This window comes from Triticum urartu, chromosome 5A (genome assembly GCF_056163025.1).
Source record: "Triticum urartu cultivar PI428250 chromosome 5A, HENAU_Tu73, whole genome shotgun sequence".
Taxonomy (NCBI): Eukaryota; Viridiplantae; Streptophyta; class Magnoliopsida; order Poales; family Poaceae; genus Triticum; species Triticum urartu.
This window is the reverse complement of record NC_141877.1, coordinates 14,569,865-14,593,481: the sequence shown is the minus strand read 5'-3', so window position 1 is coordinate 14,593,481 and position 23,617 is coordinate 14,569,865. Positions and strand designations below refer to the sequence as shown.

Genomic DNA, 23,617 nt, shown 5'->3' with positions numbered 1-23,617 from the left:
GGTGTACCCAATTGTTTCTTTTGGGTATCCTATGAAGACGCATTTTTCCGACTTGGGTTCGAGCTTCTCAGGTTGAAGTTTCTTGACATAAGCATTGCATCCCCAAACTTTTAGAAACGACAGCTTAGGTTTCTTCCCAAACCATAATTCATACGGTGTCGTCTCAACGGATTTCGACGGAGCCCTATTTAAAGTGAATGCGGCAGTCTCTAAAGCATATCCCCAAAAAGATAGCGGTAAATCAGTAAGAGACATCATAGACCGCACCATATCCAATAGAGTGTGATTACGACGTTCGGACACACCGTTACGCTGAGGTGTTCCAGGCGGCGTGAGTTGTGAAACTATTCCACATTTTCTTAAGTGTGTACCAAATTCGTGACTCAAGTATTCTCCTCCACGATCTGATCGTAGAAACTTGATTTTCCTGTCACATTGATTCTCAACCTCACTCTGAAATTCCTTGAACTTTTCAAAGGTTTCAGACTTGTGTTTCATTAAGTAGACATACCCATATCTACTCAAGTCATCAGTGAGGGTGAGAACATAACGATAGCCACCGCGAGCCTCAACACTCATTGGACCGCACACATCAGTATGTATGATTTCCAATAAGTCGGTTGCTCGCTCCATTGTTCCTGAGAATGGAGTCTTGGTCATCTTACCCATGAGGCATGGTTCGCACGTGTCAAATGATTCATAATCAAGAGACTCTTAAAGTCCATCTGCATGGAGCTTCCTCATGCGTTTGACACCTATGTGACCAAGGCGGCAGTGCCACAAGTATGTGGGACTATCATTATCAACCTTACATCTTTTGGTACTCACATTATGAACATGTGTAGTAATACGCCCGAGATTCATTATGAATAAACCATTCACCATAGGAGCATGACCATAAAACATATCTCTCATATAAATGGAACAACCATTATTCTCAGATTTAAATGAGTAGCCATCTCGAATTAAACGAGACCCCGATACAATGTTCATGCTCAAAGCTGGCACTAAATAACAGTTATTGAGGTTTAAAACTAATCCCGTAGGTAAATGCAGAGGCAGCGTGCCGACGGCGATCACATCAACCTTGGAACCATTCCCGACGCGCATTGTCACCTCGTCCTTTGCCAGTCTCCGTTTATTCTGCAGCTCCTGCTGTGAGTTACAAATATGAGCAACGGCACCGGTATCAAATACCCAGGAGTCACTACGAGTACTGGTAAGGTACACATCAATTACATGTATATCAAATATACCTTTAGTGTTGCCGGCCTTCTTGTCCGCTAAGTATTTGGGGCAGTTCCGTTTCCAGTGACCCTTCCCTTTGCAATAAAAGCACTCTGTCTCAGGCTTGGGTCCATTCTTTGGCTTCTTCCCGGCAGCTTGCTTGCCGGGCGCGGCAACCTCCTTGCCGTCCTTCTTGAAATTCTTTTTACCCTTGCCTTTCTTGAACTTAGTGGTTTTATTGACCATCAATACTTGATGTTCCTTCTTGACTTCTACCTCCGCTGATTTCAGCATTGAGAACAACTCAGGAATGGTCTTTTGCATCCCCTGCATGTTGAAGTTCATCACAAAGCTCTTGTAGCTTGGTGGAAGCGACTGGAGGATTCTGTCAATGACCGCATCATCCGGGAGATTAACTCCCAGCTGAGACAAGCGGTTGTGTAACCCAGACATAGTGAGTATGTGCTCACTGACAGAACTATTTTCCTCCATCTTACAGCTGAAGAACTTATCGGAGACTTCATATCTCTCGATCCGGGCATGAGCTTGAAAAACCATTTTCAGCTCTTCGAACATCTCATATGCTCCATGTCTCTCAAAACGCTTTTGGAGCCCCGGCTCTAAGCTGTAAAGCATGCCGCACTGAACGAGGGAGTAGTCGTCAACACGTGTCTGCCAAGCGTTCATAACGTCTTGGTTCTGTGGGACGGGTGGATCACCTAGCGGTGCTTGTAGGACATAATATTTCTTGGCAGCTATGAGGATGATCCTCAGGTTCCGGACCCAGTCCGTATAGTTGCTGCCATCGTCTTTCAGCTTGGTTTTCTCTAGGAACGCGTTGAAGTTGAGGACTACGTTGGCCATTTGATCTACAAGACATATTGCAAAGATTTTAGACTAAGTTCATGATAATTAAGTTCATCTAATCAAATTATTAATGAACTCCCACTTAGATTAGACATCCCTCTAGTCATCTAAGTATTACATGATCCGAGTTGACTAGGCCGTGTCCGATCATCATGTGAGACGGACTAGTCAACGTCGGTGAACATCTTCATGTTGATCATATCTTCTATACGACTCATGCTCGACCTTTCGGTCTTCTGTGTTCCGAGGCCATGTCTGTACATGCTAGGCTCGTCAAGTTAACCCTAAGTGTTTTGCATGTGTTCTGAGGCCATGTCTGTACATGCTAGGCTCGTCAACACCCGTTGTATGTGAACGTAAGGATCCATCACACCCGATCATCACGGCGTGCTTAGAAACGACGAACTTTAGGAACGGTGCACAGTTAGGGGAGAACACTTCTTGAAATTGTTATGAGGGATCATCTTATTTACTACCGTCGTTCTAAGTAAACAAGATGCAAAACATGATAAACATCACATGTAATCAAATAATTAACGTGACATGATATGGCCAATATCACATAGCTCCTTTGATCTCCATCTTGGGGCTCCATGATCATCCTATCACCGGCTTGACACCATGATCTCCATCATCATGATCTCCATCATCGTGTCTCCATGAAGTTGCTCGCCAACTATTACTTCTACTACTATGGCTAACGCGTTTAGCAATAAAGTAAAGTAATTTACATGGCGTTTCTCAATGACACGCAGGTCATACAAAAAAATAAAGACAACTCCTATGGCTCCTGCCGGTTGTCATACTCATCGACATGCAAGTCATGATTCCTATTACAATAGCATGAACATCTCATACATCACATATAGATCATTCATCATTCATCACAACTTTGGCCATATCATATCACAAACCACTCGCTGCAAAAACAAGTTAGATGTCCTCTAATTGTTGTTGCAAGTTTTACGTGGCTGAATTAGGGTTCTAGCAAGAACGTCTTCTTACCTACGTTAAAGCCACAACGTGATTTGTCAACTTCTATTTACCCTTCATAAGGACCCTGTTCATCGAATCCGCTCCAACTAAAGTGGGAGAGACAGACACCCGCCAGCCACCTTATGCAACTAGTGCATGTTAGTCGGTGGAACCGGTCTCACGTAAGCGTACGTGTAAGGTTGGTCTGGGCCGCTTCATCCCACAATACCGCTGAAGCAAGATAAGACTAGTAGCGGCAAGAAAGTTGACAAATCTACGCCCACAACAACTTGTGTTCTACTCGCGCAAGAAGAACTACGCATAGACCTAGCTCATGATGCCACTGTTGGAGAACGTTGCAGAAAACAAAAATTTTCCTACTCGTTTCACCAAGATCCATCTAGGAGTTCATCTAGCAACGAGTCATCGGATGCATCTACATACCTTTGTAGATCGCGAGCGGAAGCGTTCAAAGAACGGGGATGATGTAGTCGAACACGACGTGATCCAAATCACTGATGACCAAGCGTCGAACGGACGGCACCTCCGCGTTCAACACACGTATGGGACGGGAGACGTCTCCTCCTTCTTGATCCAGCAAGGGGAAGGAGAGGTTGATGAAGATCCAGCAGCACGACGGCGTGGTGGTGGATGCAGGGCGTCACAGTAGCAGGGCTTCGCCTATACTACGAGGGAGAGACGTAACGGGGAGAGAGGGAGGCGCCAGGGGCTGGTATATCAAGTCCCTCCTCTCCCCCACTATATATAGGAGGGCCAAGGGGGGGTGGTGCGCAGCCTAGGAGATCTGATCTCCTAGGTGCGGCGGCCAGGGGGGGATTCCCTCCCCCCCAAGGCACCTTGGAGGTGCCTTCCACCACTTGGACTCCTCCCCCATGGAAACCCTAGGCGCATGGGCCTAGTGGGGCTGGTGCCCTTGGCCCATGCAGGCCAAGGCGCACCCCCTACAGCCCATGTGGCCCCCCGGGACAGGTGGCCCCACCCGGTGGGCCCCCGGGACCCCTCCGGTGGTCCCGGTACAATACCGATAACCCCGAAACTTGTCCCGATGGCCGAAACAGCATTTCCCATATATAATTCTTTACCTCCGGACCATTCCGGAACTCCTCGTGACGTCCGGGATCTCATCCGGGACTCCGGACAACATTCGGGTTACTGCATATACTTATCTTCACAACCCTAGTGTCACCGAACCTTAAGTGTGTAGACCCTACGGGTTCGGGAGACAAGCAGACATGACCGAGACGACTCTCCGGTCAATAACCAACAGCGGGATCTGGATACCCATGTTGGCTCCCACATGCTCCATGATGATCTCATCGGATGAACCACGATGTCGAGGATTCAATCAACCCCGTATGCAATTCCCTTTGTCAATCGATATGTTACTTGCCCGAGATTCGATCGTCGGTATCCCAATACCTCGTTCAATCTCGTTACCGGCAAGTCACTTTACTCGTTCCGTAATGCATGATCCCGTGACCAGACACTTGGTCACTTTGAGCTCATTATGATGATGCATTACCGAGTGGGCCCAGTGATACCTCTCCGTCATACGGAGTGACAAATCCCAGTCTTGATCCATGTCAACCCAACAGACACTTTCGGAGATACCCGTAGTAGACCTTTATAGTCACCCAGTTACGTTGTGACGTTTGGTATACCCAAAGCACTCCTACGGTATCCGGGAGTTACACGATCTCATGGTCTAAGGAAAAGATACTTGACATTGGAAAACTCTAGCAAACGAACTATACGATCTTGTGCTATGTTTAGGATTGGGTCTTGTCCATCACATCATTCTCCTAATGATGTGATCTCGTTATCGATGACATCCAATGTCCATAGTCAGGAAACCATGACTATCTGTTGATCAACGAGCTAGTCAACTAGAGGCTTACTAGGGACATGTTGGTGTCTGTTATTCACACATGTATTACGATTTCCGGATAACACAATTATAGCATGAATAAAGACAATTATCATGAACTAGGAAATATAATAATAATGCTTTTATTATTGCCTCTAGGGCATATTTCCAACACTTTCCAGGATCTCCTGGTTTTGAGTTAGGGTGGCCAATCCCTTCTCAATCCCCAAAGATGATGCTATCAAGTAACCAAGCTGCTCCTGCTTACTTTTCAAAAAGTACTCAGATGCCTCCTCTTGAGTTGGCATCTTGGCAGCCTTCTCCATCTTTGCCTTCTCCTTCTTTGCTTGTGCTTGCACTGAGGAGGGTTCATCTTCATTCATTACAACTTGGTTGTCCTCGAAGTCAGGATAGATAGGCAAGTGTTCCTTATCCAACAAGTATGTGCATGTGCCCATCTTTGAGTTTATCAACTCCTGGATCTGTGGGGCATATCCACATCTTCTTTTCTGGTCAGCTGCTGTCCTCTTGATAGTCTCAACTATAAGGCTCATGACCTTGAACTTCTGTGGCAAATCAAATATATGTAGCAAGTTAATTGCATGGCCTCTGATCATGTTGTGGTCACCTGACTTGGGCAAAAGAGTGTGCCTTAGGATCTAGTTGATCGTTGGCAGTCCTGACAGAAGAAAATGGACTGACCCAAACTTGAAAGTCTCAAGAGCATCTTCAAGAATCTCCTTGTACATTTGTGACATAGAATTGTGATCCATCTTTTTCTTGGCATAAACATCCAAGTCATCTTCACTTTCCTTTGGGGCATTGATCAGATTGGCCCATTCCTCAATAGTTGATTGGTATCTCGTACCTTCAGACATCCAAACTATTCTGCCATCTGGATAGAAGTGTGCTGTGGAGTAGAATTGCATTATGAGCTCCTCATTCCACTTTGTGAGCTTCTGCCCAACAAAGTCTGTAACTCCACAAGCACGGAAGCTGTCAAACACACCAGGATAGTGTTCCTCATTTTCCTTGATATACTTCCAGTCGACCCACCTCATTTCACACACTATAGGCTTCTTTTCCAGCAGCACTGTCTCATAGAAATCCTGCTGTTCCTTTGTGTGGAACCTGTAATCAATAGCAGTCCTTCTCTTGGTAGCATATGGATCTGTCTCTCTCCATTTCCTCAGTCCCGAGTCTCTCCTGATCTTCATGTTCTCAGCCACAGGATGAGCATCATTGTGGTCTGGAATTTTTGGCTTCAATTTTCTTAGAACATGCTCTTCATCATCTTCTTTAGCAACAGTCTCAGGCACTGGGGCCTTGTTCTTCTCAGCAGCTGGTATGTTTCTGGTATTTCTCTTTGGTGCAGTCTTGGGCTTGGAGGCAGCTTTGGGTGCTTCTTTGGGCTTTGATGATGCAGCCCCTGTCCTGATAGCATCACTCATAAGCTTCTGTGTCTTGGGTGCTGGTGCAGCAACCTCTTCTTCCATCATGGAAGCCTTTCCAATCACTCTGGCCATGGTCTTCTTGACCCTTTCCTTCCTTTTCTTTCCTTCTGTAGCAGGCTTTGTGGGTTGAGATTCCAAAGATGCTTGAGAGGATGCTCTGGCCTTAGACATTGGTTGTCTTCCTGCTGGCCTTTTGATCTTCATCCCTGGCTTAACTATAGCTGAGCTGTACTCCTTCTTAACCACTTTCTTCTTTGATGTGGCCTCATCCTCAGTGGCCACATAGTCTTCATCCTCAGACTCTGAAGTTTTCTTCTTGCTTGCTCTAGTGGCAGCCTTTGGCAAATTGCTTGGGGTGCTCCTGCTACCATCATCTGAACGGCTAGAGGGACTAGTGCCCTCACTCAGGTGAACCTGCTCCTCTGACCTGTTCTGGCTGTCACTCTGGTCAGACATGTTGCAAACACTAACTGCAGACCCTGTGAATAGATTGTAGATGAGATAGAGTGGATGAGCATCACAAAATACAGAGATTTTTGCAAAAGAATGAGTCAAAAACTTAGTTTTAGTTTTCCACAGAAAGCATTTCGGATCAACCGATTTGCAAACTCAGTGATACCGAAGCAGCTGTTGGAACCTAAACTAGTGAACTCGGTCAGACCGAGTCACAGTTTGGTGGCACTGAGACTGCTAGGGTTTCACAAAGTCCTGAACTTGGTCACACCGATTTGCAATTCTCGGTCAGACCGAGAACCACATGTGCAATGGCCTTGGCCGAATCGGTGGAACCGAGTTCTGCAACCCGGTGGGTCCGAGATGGTTTCGGCGGAAACCTAACCCTAAATTTTCGATTCAACTCTAATCTACGGAGTGTTTTGACTGGATAGAAGCGTTTCAATCGTGCTAAGAATCATAATGAACACAATGTGCTAGGAATCGGACGGGGATAGCACTGTGATCGAGTCCATACCCTAGTTCGGCGATGAACTCGCTACGGCGGCAACGGCGGGGAAGAATTCCATTGACGGCGGCGGAGACCAGCGACAGGAGGCGGCTGGCAACGAGGAGGACGATCCGGAGACCCAGGAGGCAGAGCGAGCTATGCGCGGGCGAAGGGGTTTCGGAGAAATTTCCAAAATTTTGCCCGTGAGTATATATAGCCTGACCCTGTCGGTGTGACCGAGTGGAACATCTCGGTGGCACCGAGATGCATAACTGTTGACAGTCACAACAACTCTGTGTGACCGAAAAGTTCAAATCGATTGCACCGAGATTGAAAACCTAGATCGACTTAGTGATCTCGGTATGACCGAAATGGAGGAATCGGTCAGACCAAAACTCACAAAGAAGTTTTGGAAGTTTAAGTCTATGACGAATCGGGGACTCCGAGTGCTCCTCACACAGAGTGGTTTGAATCTGACTTGATCAAATTTTGTGATGTAGCATGAATAGAGTTTGAGACGAGAAAAGCATAGATAGCTAGAGAGGGTTCTTAGGCATTCTTGTCCATCCACTTGGCAAAAGAAAAGAAACCAATCAATCAAACAACAAGTGGATGTCCTCGAATGAGTAAAATATGCAATCAACATGCTCACACAATAAAATGGCAATTGAAATATGTGGCAAAGCATGCACAACCAATTCTAGCATCTATCAAACAATTTGCGATGGCTAGGTCATCTATATATGAGTATATTGACTTAGGAGTCAAATGAGAACATTTGTTCATAGGTCATACTCATCGTTTAAGCACAAGTGGGGTTACCACTTTTACATAAAGCATTGTTGTGTTCACACCATTAGAGTTGCTTTAGCTCAATTCTTAGAGTAAAGCTCCCCCTAGATGTGAGATCCCCCCTAAGAGGGATGAACTAACCTTGGGTTTTGTCGATGATGACTTCATGTAGATGTTGAAGATGTGGATGCTCAATCTTGATGTAGATCATTTGGAGCTATCCATTGGAGTGAGTTGCACTTTCAATACCTACACGGGTTAGTCCCACAAGGAACAAACAAGGATATCCATAGACATAGAGTGATGCACACACAAGATGATGTCTATGAAAGCTTTTTAGGTTACCTTGTCCCTTGTCTTACCAACAAGAGGGTTTGTGACTCCTTGAACTAGTGCAAGATGTGGAAGTTGATTGCACTTGTTCTTGCCAAGATGATAAGAGTGAAGTATGTTGGCGGAGTCACCCTCAAGAACTCTCTAGTTCTTCTTCTTCGGGATCCACACCATCTTGATGGGAATCCTCGGTGTTGTAGTTGTACTTGATGAAGTGGAACTTGAAGTAGTCTTGGGAACCCACTTGACCAAGGCCTTAGGAGCTTCTTCAAATGCATCAATTTCCTCTTGAAGCTTGTCCTTGCCTTTTTGCTTGTGGTCTTGTGGTGGAAGATCATCTTGAGCTTGTGTCCCTTTGAGAGAAGTAGGATCATACTTCTCTTGTTGAGGAACAAACTTCGTCTTGGGGTATTGATCTTCTTCCCACTCAACTCCATTGGCATTGAACTTTCGTTCAAAACCAACACCTTGATTCTTCCGGTGCCTTCCTTGCTTGCGTAAAATTTCCTCGAATTGCTTACTTCCGGCAAGGCTCTTGTAAACACCTTTCTCTATAATTCCCTTCAATAAGATATTTTCTTGCTCAAGTGTAACTTGGCTAAGAGAATCATTAGTGTAATCAAGAGAACTACTAGAAGCAACAATATTGGATTTAGCATGATTATTGTTACTACTAGAGGAAGAATCTTTCTTGTTCTTGTTACTAGACTTGACTTGAGGCATGTAAGTGGATAAGAGTAAACGCTTGGCAATGTAAGAAGAACTTTTCTTGAGAAGATCATCATTGATTGCTTTTAAGAACTCATGCTCTTGCTCAAGGTCGAGCTTTTCAAAGCGCAATTTCTCATGAGTCCTTAAAAGTTCTCGGTGATCTCCTAAGATAGTTTCATGAGCTAACTTAAGAGTGTTTAGTTCTTTAGTTAGAGACTCAATCTTCTCCTTACCATTGTCATTCGTTTTATCTTGATTAGCATGATTAATTGACGCTTCATCATAGTATTCATCACTAGAGTTGTCAACAAGTAAATCATCATCACCTAACAAGTCATCTTCATCACTATTGAAATCAACATACTCGGGGTGTGATACCTTTGGGCCTTTAGCCATGAAGCATGTTCCAACTCCTTCATTTGGTGAGTCAAATATGTCGTAGGAGTTGGTTGTCACAAGTGCTAGACCGGCAACACCTTCATCTTGAGTATATTCGGAGTCGGAGTGATAGCTTCTCTCGGAGTGGTTGTTGGAGTCGGAGCCGGATACCCATTCACCAACATGATCTTGATGTCTTCGTTTTGTGCAGATCCTTGATGACTTGTCCTTTCTTTCCAAATCCTTGCTTCTCCGTGAGGGTCTTCGTTCATAACGATCATCTCTACTCCTTCTTTCTCTAGATGGTGATTCTTCTCTTCTACTTCTTCTCTTGGGAGAATCTTCTCTTCTCTTGTAGGGGGCCATACATTCATTGGAATAGTGTCCGGGCCTTCCACAATTGTAGCAGTTTTGCTCTCGACTAGAAGATCTTTTGTCATTGTAGGACCTTGATTTGGAGCTTCTCTCTTTGCTTCTACTCTTATAGAACTTGTTGAAGTTCTTAACCATTAAGCTCAATTCTTCATTGAAGGTTTGTTTCTCACTCGATGATGTGGGGCTTCACATGAGGCTTTGTGAGCACCACTTGATTTGTTGTGAAGTTCCTCTTTATCCTTGAGTGACATCTCATGAGCAACAATTCTTCCGATGACTTCCGTTGGCTTGAGATCTTTGTAATTGGGCATCATTTGGATCAATGTGCACACTGTATCATATTTTCCATCCAAGGCTCTTAGGATCTTCTTAATGATGAATCTATCGGTCATCTCTTCACTCCCTAAGCCGGCAATCTCATTTGTGATAAGAGCAAGCCTAGAGTACATTTCAGCGACACCTTCACCATCCTTCATTTTGAACTTGTCAAGTTGACTTTGAAGCACATCCAACTTGGATTCCTTGACGGAGTCGGTACCATCATGCATGTCAATCAAAGTATCCCAAATTTCCTTTGCATTCTCAAGACGGCCGATTTTGTTGAATTCTTCGGGGCACAATCCATTGAAGAGGATATCACAAGCTTGAGCATTGTATTGTAGCATCTTCAACTCATCCGCGGTAGCTTCACGATTTTGTTCTTTCCCATCAAAGAATTCACCTTGCAAGCCAACACACACAATAGCCCAAACAGCGGGGTTATGTCCAAGAATACGCATTTTCATCTTATGCTTCCAACTAGCAAAATTAGTACCATCAAAGTAAGGACCTCTACGGTGATAATTTCCCTCGCTAGACGCCATACTCTCCTAGGTTGTGAAACCAAGGCTATGACCACCAAAAGCTATGGAAATCAAAGCAAATGGAGACCAAAGCTCTGATACCACTTGTCGGATCGAAAGTATGTCTAGAGGGGGGGTGATTAGACTACTTGACCAACTAAAAATCTAGCCTTTTCCCAATTTTAGTTCTTGGCAGATTTTAGCTATCTTAGCACAAGTCGAGAAATCTCCACACAATTCAAGCAAGCATGCAAAAGAGTATATGAGCAGCGGAAAGTAAAGCATGCAACTTGCAAGAATGTAAAGGGAAGGGTTTGGAGGATTCAAACGCAATTGGAGACACGGATGTTTTTGTCATGGTTCCGATAGGTGGTGCTATCGTACATCCACGTTGATGGAGACTTCAACCCACGGAGCGTAACGGTTGCGCGAGTCCACGGAGGGCTCTACCCACGAAGGGTCCACGAAGAAGCAACCTTGTCTATTCCATCATGGCCGTCGCCCACGAAGGACTTGCCTCACTAGCGGTAGACCTTCACGAAGTAGGCGATCTCCTTGCCCTTACAAACTCCTTGGTTCAACTCCACAATCTTGTCGGAGGCTCCCAAGTGACACCTAGCCAATCTAGGAGACACCACTCTCCAAGAAGTAACAAATGGTGTGTTGATGATGAACTCCTTGCTCTTGTGCTTCAAATGATAGTCTCCCCAACACTCAACTCTCTCTCACAGGATTTGGATTTGGTGGAAAGAAGATTTGAGTGGAAAGCAACTTGGGGAAGGCTAGAGATCAAGATTCATATGGTTGGAATGGAATATCTTGACCTCAACACAAGTGTAGGTGGTTCTCTCTCAGAAAATGTGTATTGGAAGTGTAGGTATGTTCTGATGGCTCTCTCCACGAATGAAGAGTGGGTGGAGGGGTATTTATAGCCTCCACACAGAATCTAATGTTACACACAATTTGCCAAACTCGGTGAGACCGAATGGTTAAACTCGGTCGGACCGATTCAGCAAACCTAGTGACCATTAGGATTTTCGGTGGGACTGAGATGCAACTCGGTAGGACCGATATGGTTAGGGTTAGGGCATAACGTAATCTCGGTGTGACCGATTACACAAACTCGGTGGGACCGATTTTGGTAATAAGCTAACCAGAGAGTTGGCCAGGTAAACTCGGTGGGACCAATTCGCTCATCTCGGGGAGACCGAAATGTTACAAAAGGGAAATAGAGAGTTTACATTGCAATCTCGGTGGGATCGATCGCTCATCTCGGTAAGACCGAAACGTTACGAAGGGAAACAGAGAGATTACAATCCCATCTCGGTGAGACCGAGATCCCTATCGGTGAAACCGAATTGCTAGGGTTTGTGGCAGTGGCTATGACATTTGAAACTCGGTGGCACCGGATAGAAAGAATCGGTGGGGCCGAGTTTGACTTTTGGTTTAGGTCATATGTGGATGTGGGAAGGTAGTTGAGGGTTTTGGAGCATATCACTAAGCACTTTGAGCAAGCAAGCCATTAAGCAACACCTCATCCCTCCTTGATAGTATTGGCTTTTCTTATAGACTCAATGTGATCTTGGATCACTAAAATATAAAATGTAGAGTCTTGATATTGAAGCTTGAGCCAAACTTTTTGTCCTTAGAATTTTGAGGGATCCACTTTCCTCATCCATGCCATGCCATTCATTGAGCTTTTCCTGAAATATTAATCTTGGAATAATGTTAGCTCAATGAGCTATATGTTGTTAGGAATTACCAAAACCACCCGGGGATAGTTGCACTTTCAAAGTCCCAGTTTAAGATTAACATCATAAAACAGCCCTTGGGGCTACTTGAGCTAGTGTTTCAACTTTGGAATCAAGAAATAAAGGGAGATGAAAATACCTCATAGCATTCCTTCATTAGGTTCACCAAACCGGCCTCATAGTCACGGTTTGAGTGAAGACGGTTTAAAAAACCAGAGTGAAGTTCTTCAGCACTGAGATGAGCATAGCTTGATAAGTCAGTGCTCCATTTACCCTTTTCCCTGGCAGCACGCTCTTCTTTGGCACTATGTTGGGCCAAGATTACAGGATGGCCAGGAGAGCTGTGGCCCATGCCAGTTATGATAACATCATCTCCTTGGCCTTTAGTAGTTTTTGCGGGTGATGATGGAGTATCAGTACCTCTCACCGGACTAGCCCGGTTTGGAGCTGCCGGTTCAGTGTCAGGCACAGTAGGATCAATTTTTGGTTGTTCATCAATATTTTGGTCTTGAAGGGGCAGTTCATCCAAGGTAGCTTCAGGATGAGGACCCTCCGGTTCACAAGTTTGGTCCGGTTCACCTATTTGCTCTTCTTCAAAAACCACATGGTCTTTTGACGGATTGTTGACCCGAGCTTTCTTGCTGGGTCTGGCTTTGGCTCTGCAAACAAAATTAAAAGAGGTTTAGCATCTTATTCAAGATTTGCAACGCATTTGAAGAAAGGGTTTGAATGCTTACCCAGCTATAGTTTTAAGAGGAGGGAGTTGAGTTGTTGTTGACTCGCCAGAAGATGAGGGAGGTGTCACCTGATAATTTGAATCAGGCGGATTAAGAGGTTGTCTGAAATAACCTACCTTGGGATAAGAATTGTCAGAAGTTGGGGAGACCTCAGATCGGCGCTTCCGAACTGGGGTATCAGGTAAACCGGCCAAAGTGACATGTTGGCCGCTGTGCCAGGTTGTTCGGCGAGCTTCATGCTGCAGCGTCTTCAAAATAAATGTTGGATCCAAGTAAGCAAGAGGATGAGAAAAGCTTACTTTCCGGACCACTTGACGGGTTTTTTGTGTTGGCATAGAGTCTGAACTGGAGGAAAGGGTAATTATCTCTACGTCATCAGCCTGGCTGCCTTCTACGTCCTCCTGATAAAGATCATTGTTAATGAGATGCATGAAAAGGGAGCCAAGGGAGTCAAGTTCTACCTCAACTTCCGGTTCCTCTGCATCTTCATCAAGTTCCATGTTGATACGTTCGGTTGTTTTCCGCTTTGAGGTTCGCTTGACGGCTTTGGTTTTGGGACGGGATGGCTTTGCCGCTTTATCTGCGGATTTCCGCTTCCAGAAGGGATCATCACCCTGTTTATACACAAACAGAAGGAAGTTTACAAGTTGAACAATTTAAAGATATCAAAGATAAAAAGGAAGCATAGTGCTTACAGCAGGCGATTTATTTTGAGTGTAGAAGGGGTTCAAGCCGGTTTGGCGACAGACTGATTCCGGTTCATTCAGAATTTTCTTGACGCTTTCAGTGACCTCTTCATCGGTTACCTGAATGTTGATGTGCCGTTAGGGGTCTTCTAATTCACCGGTATACTCACACATTAAACCGGGGTGGCGGCTCAGTGGCAAGACGCTCCAAGATATCCAGCAACGCACAAAATCAACGCTTGTTAAACCGTTGGCCATAAAGGCCCGGAGCTTGGCGAGTTGAGGGGCATATTTGGCCCGTTCCACAGAACTTAAACGTTGCGGCATCGGATGAGTGTTGGAAAGCCGGTGATCACGGTAGCTTGGAAGAGGGTTCTCATCTCAGGAGAGGTATCTATGTAGTAGAACCAAGTCTGGTTCCATTCCTTAGGGTGACTGTGCAGTTTGGCATGAGGGAATTCAACTTCTTTCCGCTTTAGAACAGAGACACCACCAAGTTCAGTGTTGGGACCGTTTACAAATTCTGTACGCCGGTTCAGATGAAAAAAAATCCCGGAACAGCTCAGCAGTTCGTTCTTCTTGTAAGTATACTTCACAGAAGACTTGGAAGTTGCACAGATTGGACACCGAATTGGGTCCGATATCTTGAGGATGGAGTTGAAAACTGGCAAGCACATCTCGGAAAAACTTCGACCCAGGCAGTTTGAAACCACGGTCTATGTGGTCAACAAAGACCACTACCTCACCGTGCCTCCGGGTAGGAGGATTCTCTGTTCCTGGAACTCACCATCGAATTTCAGTTTTCTTGGGAAAGGTGTCGATATTGACCATTCCGTTCAACTATTCTTCAGTGACCTAGGAATGAGCCCAGTTGCAAGCGAAAAACTGTTTGGCCATTGTGAAACGAAAAGCTGAAAAAGAAATGCCAGTTTGCAAATCATTCATGGTGGTACGCAAGATGCAATGGATTAAAAATATACAGATATGTGAAATTACGTAAACCAGAGACTGATACAATAATGAATGACAAGGTCATATCAAGGGTATACATGTGTCGTTAAACCGGATTGTTACAATAAATGTAAAGGAGGTTTGTCGGTTTACCGGGGGACTAATGGTATGAGATAGATTGTTTTTACAAGAGTAAACCACCTACATGGTAAAGAGGATACAGACCCAAGGTAAAATGACTAAGTAAGGAGGAACATATTTCACAGTTTGGCATGGGAATTTCAGATCTGCCATGCGTTGGATAATCAAAATATATTCTGTTCTAATCTCAAGTGCTCAAAAAGGTTCAGTAAGTTCAGAGGAGTTTGATATCAAGCAGATGCCTTAACAAGAAGAAAGGAGTTTAAGCTACAAAGGGTACTGAAAACAATCAGATCTAACTGGCCATTGGTGTTACTAAAGGAGGAACAACTTCAGGTTATGAAGAACACCGAACCCTAATGGCGGATCTGGGGTGAGGAGAAGAGGAACTTACTGGTGCAAGAGGAAGCAGCGGAGGGTCACTGCGTGTCTCTGGTAACAGTCAGGTTGATGCAGCAGCCTTTGTTGGAGCAGAGGTGAAGCTCGGTGACGGCGTCGGCGCTCAGGAGTAGAAATGTCGCGAGGAGGAAGAAGAAGTGAAGGAGACGAAGGGGAAAAAGGAGAAAGACCCGTGTTCCTATTTATAAGGCGAAGCGATAAAGCGACAAGTGCAGAAATCGAGGAGCTGGAAATGGATAAGTATTAAAGATGACGCCTCGAGGGTTGAAACGATCATTAATGAAGGGCATCTTCTGCTTCAACGGGTAGATGACATCATAATGATTGGCTGCAGATTTAAAGGATGACGTCACGGCGATCTACCAGATTTATACAAAGATGCCAGAGCAAGAATTTTTCTAAGTATTGGAGATTGACATGAACAGGTTCAAATCAATCTGGGGCCTAATGTTGGGGATATAGTTACTGGAGGTAAACCGGCTAGGCATGGCCGAATTAGCTCCATGAATATGGCAAGATACTGGAGCTTTAAGAAGGCCCAAGGCCCAAAGACGGATTATAGCCTGTAGTTGTGAACCGACTTTATCATGTAAACTTGTATTGTAAGTTAGAGGAATAGAGACCGAGCCTGACACCTCTATGATCCGGCCTCGGGACTTTGTAAACCGGCGGGCGTCAACCTGTGTATATAAAGGGACGACCCGGCCACGGTTTGAGGAGGGACAACAACTCGAGAGCCAGTCAAAGCGGATTCACTCCCTGGTCATCAAAACCCTAGCAATACCAATCACAACTAGATGTAGGCTTTTACCTTCATCGAAGGGGCCAAACTAGTATAAACTCCCCATGTCCCCTTGTCCGGTTTAACCCCTTTAAGCTAACCCGTTGCGATGGCTCCACGACTAAGTCCTTTCACAAGGACATCTGCCATGACAAACCCACGACACTATGGGTTCGAGAACTATGTAGACATGACCAAGACATGTCTCCGGTCAATAACCAATAGCGGAACCTGGATGTTCATATTGGCTCCCACATATTCTACGAAGATCTTTATCGGTCAAACCGCATAACAGCATACGTTGTTCCCTTTGTCATCGGTATGTTACTTGCCCGAGATTCGATCGTCGGTATCTCAATACCTAGTTCAATCTCGTTACCGGCAAGTCTCTTTACTCGTTCTGTAATGCATCATCCCGCAACTAACTCATTAGTTACAATGCTTGCAAGGCCTATAGTGATGTGCATTACTAAGTGGGCCCAGAGATACCTCTCCGACAATCGGAGTGACAAATCCTAATCTTGATCTATGTCAACTCAACAAGTACCATCGGAGGCACCTGTAGATCACCTTTATAATCACCCAGTTACGTTGTGACGTTTGGTAGCACACAAAGTGTTCCTCCGGTAATCGGGAGTTACATAATCTCATAGTCATAGGAACGTGTATAAGTCATGAAGAAAGCAATTGCAGCAAACTAAACGATCATCGTGCTAAGCTAACAGAATGGGTCAAGTCAATCACATCATTCTCTAATGATGTGATCCCGTTAATCAAATGACAACTCATGTCTATGGCTAGGAAACTTAACCATCTTTGATTCAACGAGCTAGTCAAGTAGAGGCATACTAGTGACACTCTGTTTGTCTATGTATTCACACATGTACTAAGTTTTCGGTTAATACAATTCTAGCATGAATAATAAACATTTATCATGATATAAGGAAATAAATAATAACTTTATTATTGCCTCTAGGGCATATTTCCTTCACTATCACTAGTTGAAACAAAGAATGCCAAAATACCACTATGAAAACACAAGGAGAGAAGTGCATATTTCAACCTTCAACTCATGCCTTAGTTTAATCTACAACCTTGAACTCCAAGACCATCTACGTTACAACCCTAGACTCTCAAAACTGGACAACTTTCAACCATGTGTGCCTCAAACCAGTTTTGTGGTTGGTTTTGACTGGTTTTCAAGAGTTGACCGCCTATTCAACGCCTAGTTAGCTGCCACATCACCGGGCTGAATATGGAGGTAACGACACCCTCGGGTGTCCGCGTTGTCAGTGCAGGCCATCACCGCACCGGGATTTCGCCCCGGCCCAAGACCAAAACCCTAAATACCACCAAAGTAGAGCAAACAAGAGACGGGGAAGCAGATCGCCAGAGAGGACCACCAACACTGAGAGGGCAACTACATATCGACATCGTCGATGTAGGGAAGCACCGGCCAGCGCAGTGCAGTAGTTGTCGGATAGCTGCCAAACAAGGCCAGCCACCGCAGGGGGACGCGTCGAGCAGGGCTAGTGGAGCTGTCGCAGGGACCTGCCACCTGCACCTTTGCTGCCACTAACCATGGCCGCCGTCGTCGCACCGGCCCGCAGCATCCGCCACCTGGATTCGCCGGGGCACAGCGAAGCAGCCGCAGCCACACCCCCCAAAGGGTCGCGCCGCACTGCTCGCGTGCTCGCCACGCCAGGTCCAAAGGCCGGACCCTCTAAATCTGGGGCCACTGTCATGAAAACCTAGGCCCGGAGAAGCACAACTCTGTCAGCCTCGTCGAGCCCCACACTCTAGAGGGAGGCCGCCTGGGAGCGAAGTCCCGCCGCCGCCGGATCCACCAGGGATTGCCTGGCGGGGAGCACCGACGGCGGCAGGGGGAGGGGGATGAGGGGAGGGAGCGCTCGAGGGTTGCATCGCCTCCTGAGTCACCCGTGGGGAGGGCGACGGGGATCAATTGAACAAACTGAGCTAAACAGAAGTTAAAATTTCTCACGTGACATCTTTCGCCGTGCAATGAGATTGGATTTTCTCTTCCTAAAGAGGCCTGCCAGGGATGGTATGTTCGAGTCATGTGCATATTAAATTGTCCTTTGCCACCCTCTATTTGTTTTTTCGGTGGAAAAACTTTTGATTATTAATATTCATCTTCAATCACATGCATATTAAATTGTCCTTTGCCAAGGGATGAACATTTTTTGATGGTATAACAAACACCAGAATAATAAAAATTACATCCGGGTTCGTGGACCACCTAGCGACGACTATAAGCATTGAACTGTGTCGAATGCACACCGCCATCATCGTCCCTCCCTTGCTGGAGCCAGGAAAACTTTGTTGTAGTAGACAGTCGAGAAATCATCGTGCTAAGGCCCCGTAGGACCAGTGCACCGGAGCAGCAACCATCGCCGATGAAGAAGTCGTAGATTGGAAGGATCAAACCTGTAAACACCCAAACGAAGACGAATGAAGAACGGATCCAAATAGATCCATAGAAGACCAACACCGACTGAATCCCGCGAAATCTGATGAAGACACACCTCCACACCCCCTTACAACGCTAGGCGCACCACCGGGATGATGATAGAACATGGGATATATTATTCCTACTAAGTGACATCGCTGCCGTCACACAGCCCCCAACCATGACGTTGAACCTAACAGGAACAAGAAACGGGGCCCCTCATGTTAGCGTGGAGCTGAGGTCCTCCAACCTCCATGGCCCAAAGGCTATCGGAGATGAGGCGGACCAGTAGCGGCGCCGACGGAAGAAAGAGGAAAGCTTGAGATCTTTTTTCTTGTTACCACCTTCTATTTGGGTATGAAGAGAAGTAGAGCTCCATACATGGTAGGATCAACGTGGATTCCAACAATTTGATCCAAGAGATGGATAATTGGAGGGAACACCATGAGGTATAGCTAGATATAGAAAAATTCCAACACTCGTGTTTGCTCATCTTTTGGCTTGAATTTCTCACCGTTCTTCACAAGTGGAATCGAATAAGGGCAGTAAGATGGTTACATTATTTTGCACTTGCAGTGTGTGCATTCACATGATAAAAAATAATTCTGAATGAGTTACTCCATACTCATGTCATGCTTTGGTAACAAAAAACCGATATGGCATGTGGAATATTTCTTCCTTCTGTAAGACGTTGTTTGGATATTTTTTGAGTATATGCATTTTGCAGCAAGATGAAGAGGCCAGGCGTGCCATCCTAAACATACCCACCTACCTTTTGGATTTGAATATTCACTTACCTTTCGCTCACGCTCTCATTTCACCAGTCGGCCCATCGCTGGCATAGCCACGTCCGCCCATTGGCCGGGGTCAGCCATCGCCCAGTAGCTCGTTGGTGAGCCTGGTCTCGACCATGGACAAACATCCTGGATGGGTTTTCTACAAGTTGAAATGGACGGAGTAAGTGCAATCTACTAGATGTTCTTAAGATTTGTTGCAATTTGAAACTCATTGTTTGATTAAAATTTATGTAGAAAGGATGTTTGTTTTGGTATTGAAAAAAGAGAACATTTTTTTAGAGCGAAAAAAGAGTACATTGATCTATTGATAAAGAGAAATCTACTAGATATTGGTGCACTAGTAGTTATAGATAAGACTACAGAGGACACAATGTTCAAGTTTGAGAAGGTACAGAAGAAACAAGTGTCAAGCTCGAGAAGCCAAGAGAGAAGAGCAACAATGTAGACAATGAACATGAGATGGAAAAAGTACTGATTGGACTATTAGGCATTGTCAAATAAATTTGTGTATTTTTTTAAGAAGTTAAGTTTTGGAGGTTCAATTAAAATATTATTTTTCAAAGAAGCAAATATAAGGAGTTAGAAGATGATAATATATGGCCTAAATTTTAAGGGACACTCTAATCCATCTGTCCGCGGCCCACCCGGGAGAGACATGGAAGAAGTGAATGAAACTATGTCTTGTCCTCTGTAGGGAGAATTGATTTTAACCCCCCCCCCCCCCCCCCAAGTTCGTTCGCCTTCGATTTTATGCCCGTTTGCCTTGCTCTCAACCCCCTTCCGGTACAACACGTCTTATGTTGATTGACCGCTTGGCGCTGTTATCTGCTCAGTTATTAACTATTAATGAACAAAAAAATGGTATTGTAATATTTCAATTTGACAAAAGGGCAGTTTCCTTGAGACCCCAGCCCACACGTGAGACAGAGCCGCCGCTCGTTCTTTCTTTCCCCCCTTCTCGTCATATCTAGCGAAAAGCCACCAGAACCGCCTTGCCCCGTCATCCGTCGCCCGTGCTGCTCCGCCGCGTTTTCCTCCCCATCCGCAGCCCTCCATTGCTGCCCCAAGGTAAGGCAAGCTTCTCCCCTTCCGTTTCCATGGATTTCGCGTTGTTCCTCTTGTACGTTGTCTAAATCATCGAAACCCTAGGTACCGAGGAAGATTGATATGGGGATTTGAGTGGGAGAGGTTGGATCTACAAAGGGGTGTGTGGATCTGAAAAGGTGAGAAAATTTTTTGTGGTTGGGACATCCAGGGGAGATGATATATCCGTTTATTCTCATTTCTATTTGATGCTTATATACTAACAAATTTGTTAAACATGCCAGCAAGAGCAGATGGATTGAAGGCGAGCGGACCCCTCTGTCTTCTCTCTTTTTTCACAGAGCCCCCGCTCGTTCTTTCTTTTCCCCCATATTGTCATATCTAGCGACAAGCCGCCAGAACCGCCTTGCCCCGCCGTCCGTCGCCCCTGCTGCTCCGCCGCGTTTCCTCCCCATCCACATCCCTCCATTGCTGCCCCAAGGTAAGGGAAGCTCCTCCCCTTTCGTTTCCATGGATTTCGCGTCGTTCCTCTTGTATGTTGTCTAAATCGTCGAAACCCTAGGTACCGAGGGAGATTGACACCGAGATTTGAGTGGGGGAGGTTGGATCTACAAAGGGATGTGTGGATCTGAAAGGGTGAGAAAATATTTTGTGGTTGGGACATCCAGGGGAGGTGATACATCTAATTATTCTCATTTCTATTTGATGCTTATATACTAAAAAATTTGTTAAACATGCCAGCAAGAGTAGATGGATTGAAGGCGAGCGGACCCCTCAGTCTTCTCTCTTTCTTCATAGAGCCGCCGCTCGTTCTTTCTTTCCCCCCTTCTCGTCATATCTAGCGACAAGCCGCCAGAATCGCCTTTGCCCCGCCGTCCGTCGCCCCTGCTGCTCCGCCGCGTTTCCTTCCCATCCGCCACCCTCCATTGCCGCCCCAAGGTAAGGCAAGCTTCTCCCCTTTCGTTTGCATGGATTTTGCGTCGTTCCTTTTGTACATTGTCTAAATCGTTGAAACCCTAGGCACCGAGGGAGATTGACATGGGAATTTGAACGGGAGAGGTTGGATCTGCAAAGGGGTGCGTGGATCTGAAAAGGTGAGAAATTATTTTGAGACACCAGAGAAGGTGCGATACATCTATTTATTCTCATTTCTGTTTGATGGTTGTGTATACTAACAAATTTGTCAAACATGGCAGCAAGGGCCCCGTTCCCCATTCGTGCGTTCCGATGTTCCATAGATCCGAACGTCAGATGCCGCCGCCGGCGGCGGTGGCCGACTGGTCGGGCCTCCACCAAGACATCCTCAGCCGCATCTTCCTCTCGATCGCATGCATCGGCGACCGGGTCAGGTTCTCCGCCGTCAACCAGCACTGGCGTGGCGTCGCGCTGCAAAACCCGCCCCCGCTCCCCTGGCTCCTCATGCCCTCCACTGCCGGGACCTCCTGCTACCGGATCTTCGGCGGGATCGCCGACCCGCAGCCGCCCCTCGCCGGCGCCGTCCGCGGGGCGCGTTTCTGCGGCTCCTCTCAGGGCGGCTGGTCCGTGGTCGTGCTCCACCAGTGGCACGGCCACGCCCTGCTCAACCTCCGCTCCGGCGAGCGCGTCCTCCTCCCGGACCACGTGCGCGTCACCCTGAACGGCGGGCGCGTCCCGCCGAACTTCAACGTCGTCAGGTGCCCCATAATGATCCGCGCGGCCGCCGTGTCCGCGCCGCCGCCGTCGGCTGCATGCGTCGTCGCTGCCCTGACGACAGGCCAGACCACCATGGCGTTCTGGCGCCCGGGCATGGACTGCTGGTCGCCGGCGCCGCTGGGGGCTCCGTGTGACGCCCAGGACCTGACGTACCACGACGGATGCTTCTGGGCCGTCAACCCCTGTGAGCAGCTCTTCTGCTACAGGCCGGAGATTGCCGGCGCAGACGGTGCGCTTACTGTTCAACATCTTGTCTACCAGTGCTGTGCTGACCAGATGACCCCCGCGGCGCCTGGGGAGATCGTCTCCCGCTACCTCCTGCCTGCCGCCTCCGGTGAAGATTTGCTAATGGTGAAGAGGTTCGTCGATCCGGCGAGAGGCGGCACTAGGCGGTTCGAGGTCTTCAGGCTAGAGAAGCAACTTGGCAGAACCTCCTGGCGCTTCCACAAGATGGAGGGGCAGGTGCTCTTTGTCGGCCGGAGCTGCTCCAAGGCCTTCGACACAGGGCGCAGCGGCAATCCGGGCTACATCTACTTCCTCGACGATGTCTATGGTGGCCGTCCGATGAGCGTTCTCCAGCAGAACGAATATCCCTGCACCGACATGGGTGGTTGGAGTTGCTCCCCTGACGACGAGGAAATCAAGCGCTGCCTGCCATGGGCGCATCCCTCGGACAGCTCACCGTCCATTTGGTACCTCCATTGATCTACCAGGAGTTGGTTTCTAGATTTCGATCTCATCATATTTCCATAATTTTATTTTGAGTCTTTGTTGCCCATCAACATATGCCATGCTCCAGGTCAGTGTCTCGGTTTGTTGTCTTCGTTGCTGTGGTCGTTGTCGCTCTTGTTGTAAACTTGTAATTTGGCTATGGGAAACTGGAAGTTACATATACAGTTTGTTGTATGTACTCTACTTAATCTGAAGATTGTCTTGAAACTCATTTCATCAATGAAACTCTGAACTCTTCAGACTACTACCTGTCTATACATGCTGTTTGGTATATACTCCTATATGCTTCTTCCTTAATTCTGGCTCCTAGCTTGTATTTCACTTATGTAAGATATTCTGTCGTGAATTCAACTTGAGATTTGAGATTCATATAAAGTGCTGAAATAATATTTTTCAGTATTAGATGATGCTACTGAATATGTTATGTGTGTTCAGGTATACAGCAACTAGCACTAATTGTCTGTTGAGGACTGTATGTAGTCTCTAGGTGACCCTTGTTCACTTCTTGGTATGTTTCCAAGTCGTTGCTCAGCTGAATGTTTGGTTTGTGTTAACAGAATATATTTATTGCACGTTTCCCATTTATTGTTAGTGAAGAAAATTAATTACTCTTTTCATCTCTTGCTATATTTTCTCAGAGAAAAAAATTGT

The 23,617-nt window shown here is 46.2% G+C and overlaps 1 protein-coding gene and 1 pseudogene across 3 annotated transcripts; both read left to right on the top strand.

Annotated features, from left to right (window-relative positions):
* Positions 1-17,486: 17,486 nt before the first annotated feature.
* On the top strand, positions 17,487-17,986 carry LOC125532749 (uncharacterized; annotated as a pseudogene).
* A 2,421-nt stretch (positions 17,987-20,407) lies between these two features.
* Positions 20,408-23,210, top strand: LOC125514209 (uncharacterized). 3 transcript variants are annotated; one of them, XM_087525316.1, is made up of 7 exons: positions 20,408-20,566; positions 20,648-20,721; positions 20,827-21,023; positions 21,105-21,215; positions 21,284-21,481; positions 21,563-21,636; positions 21,739-23,210. In XM_087525316.1, the coding sequence occupies exon 7, from the start codon at positions 21,770-21,772 to the stop codon at positions 22,937-22,939; it is 1,170 nt and encodes a 389-aa protein (XP_087381442.1). In that variant the 5' UTR covers positions 20,408-20,566; positions 20,648-20,721; positions 20,827-21,023; positions 21,105-21,215; positions 21,284-21,481; positions 21,563-21,636; positions 21,739-21,769; the 3' UTR covers positions 22,940-23,210. The 3 variants fall into 3 exon arrangements, with proteins under 3 accessions (XP_087381442.1, XP_087381443.1, XP_048535491.2); XM_087525317.1 differs by having other exon boundaries at positions 20,408-20,571; positions 21,105-21,178; XM_048679534.2 differs by having other exon boundaries at positions 20,409-20,566; positions 21,105-21,178.
* The last annotated feature ends 407 nt before the right edge of the window (positions 23,211-23,617 follow it).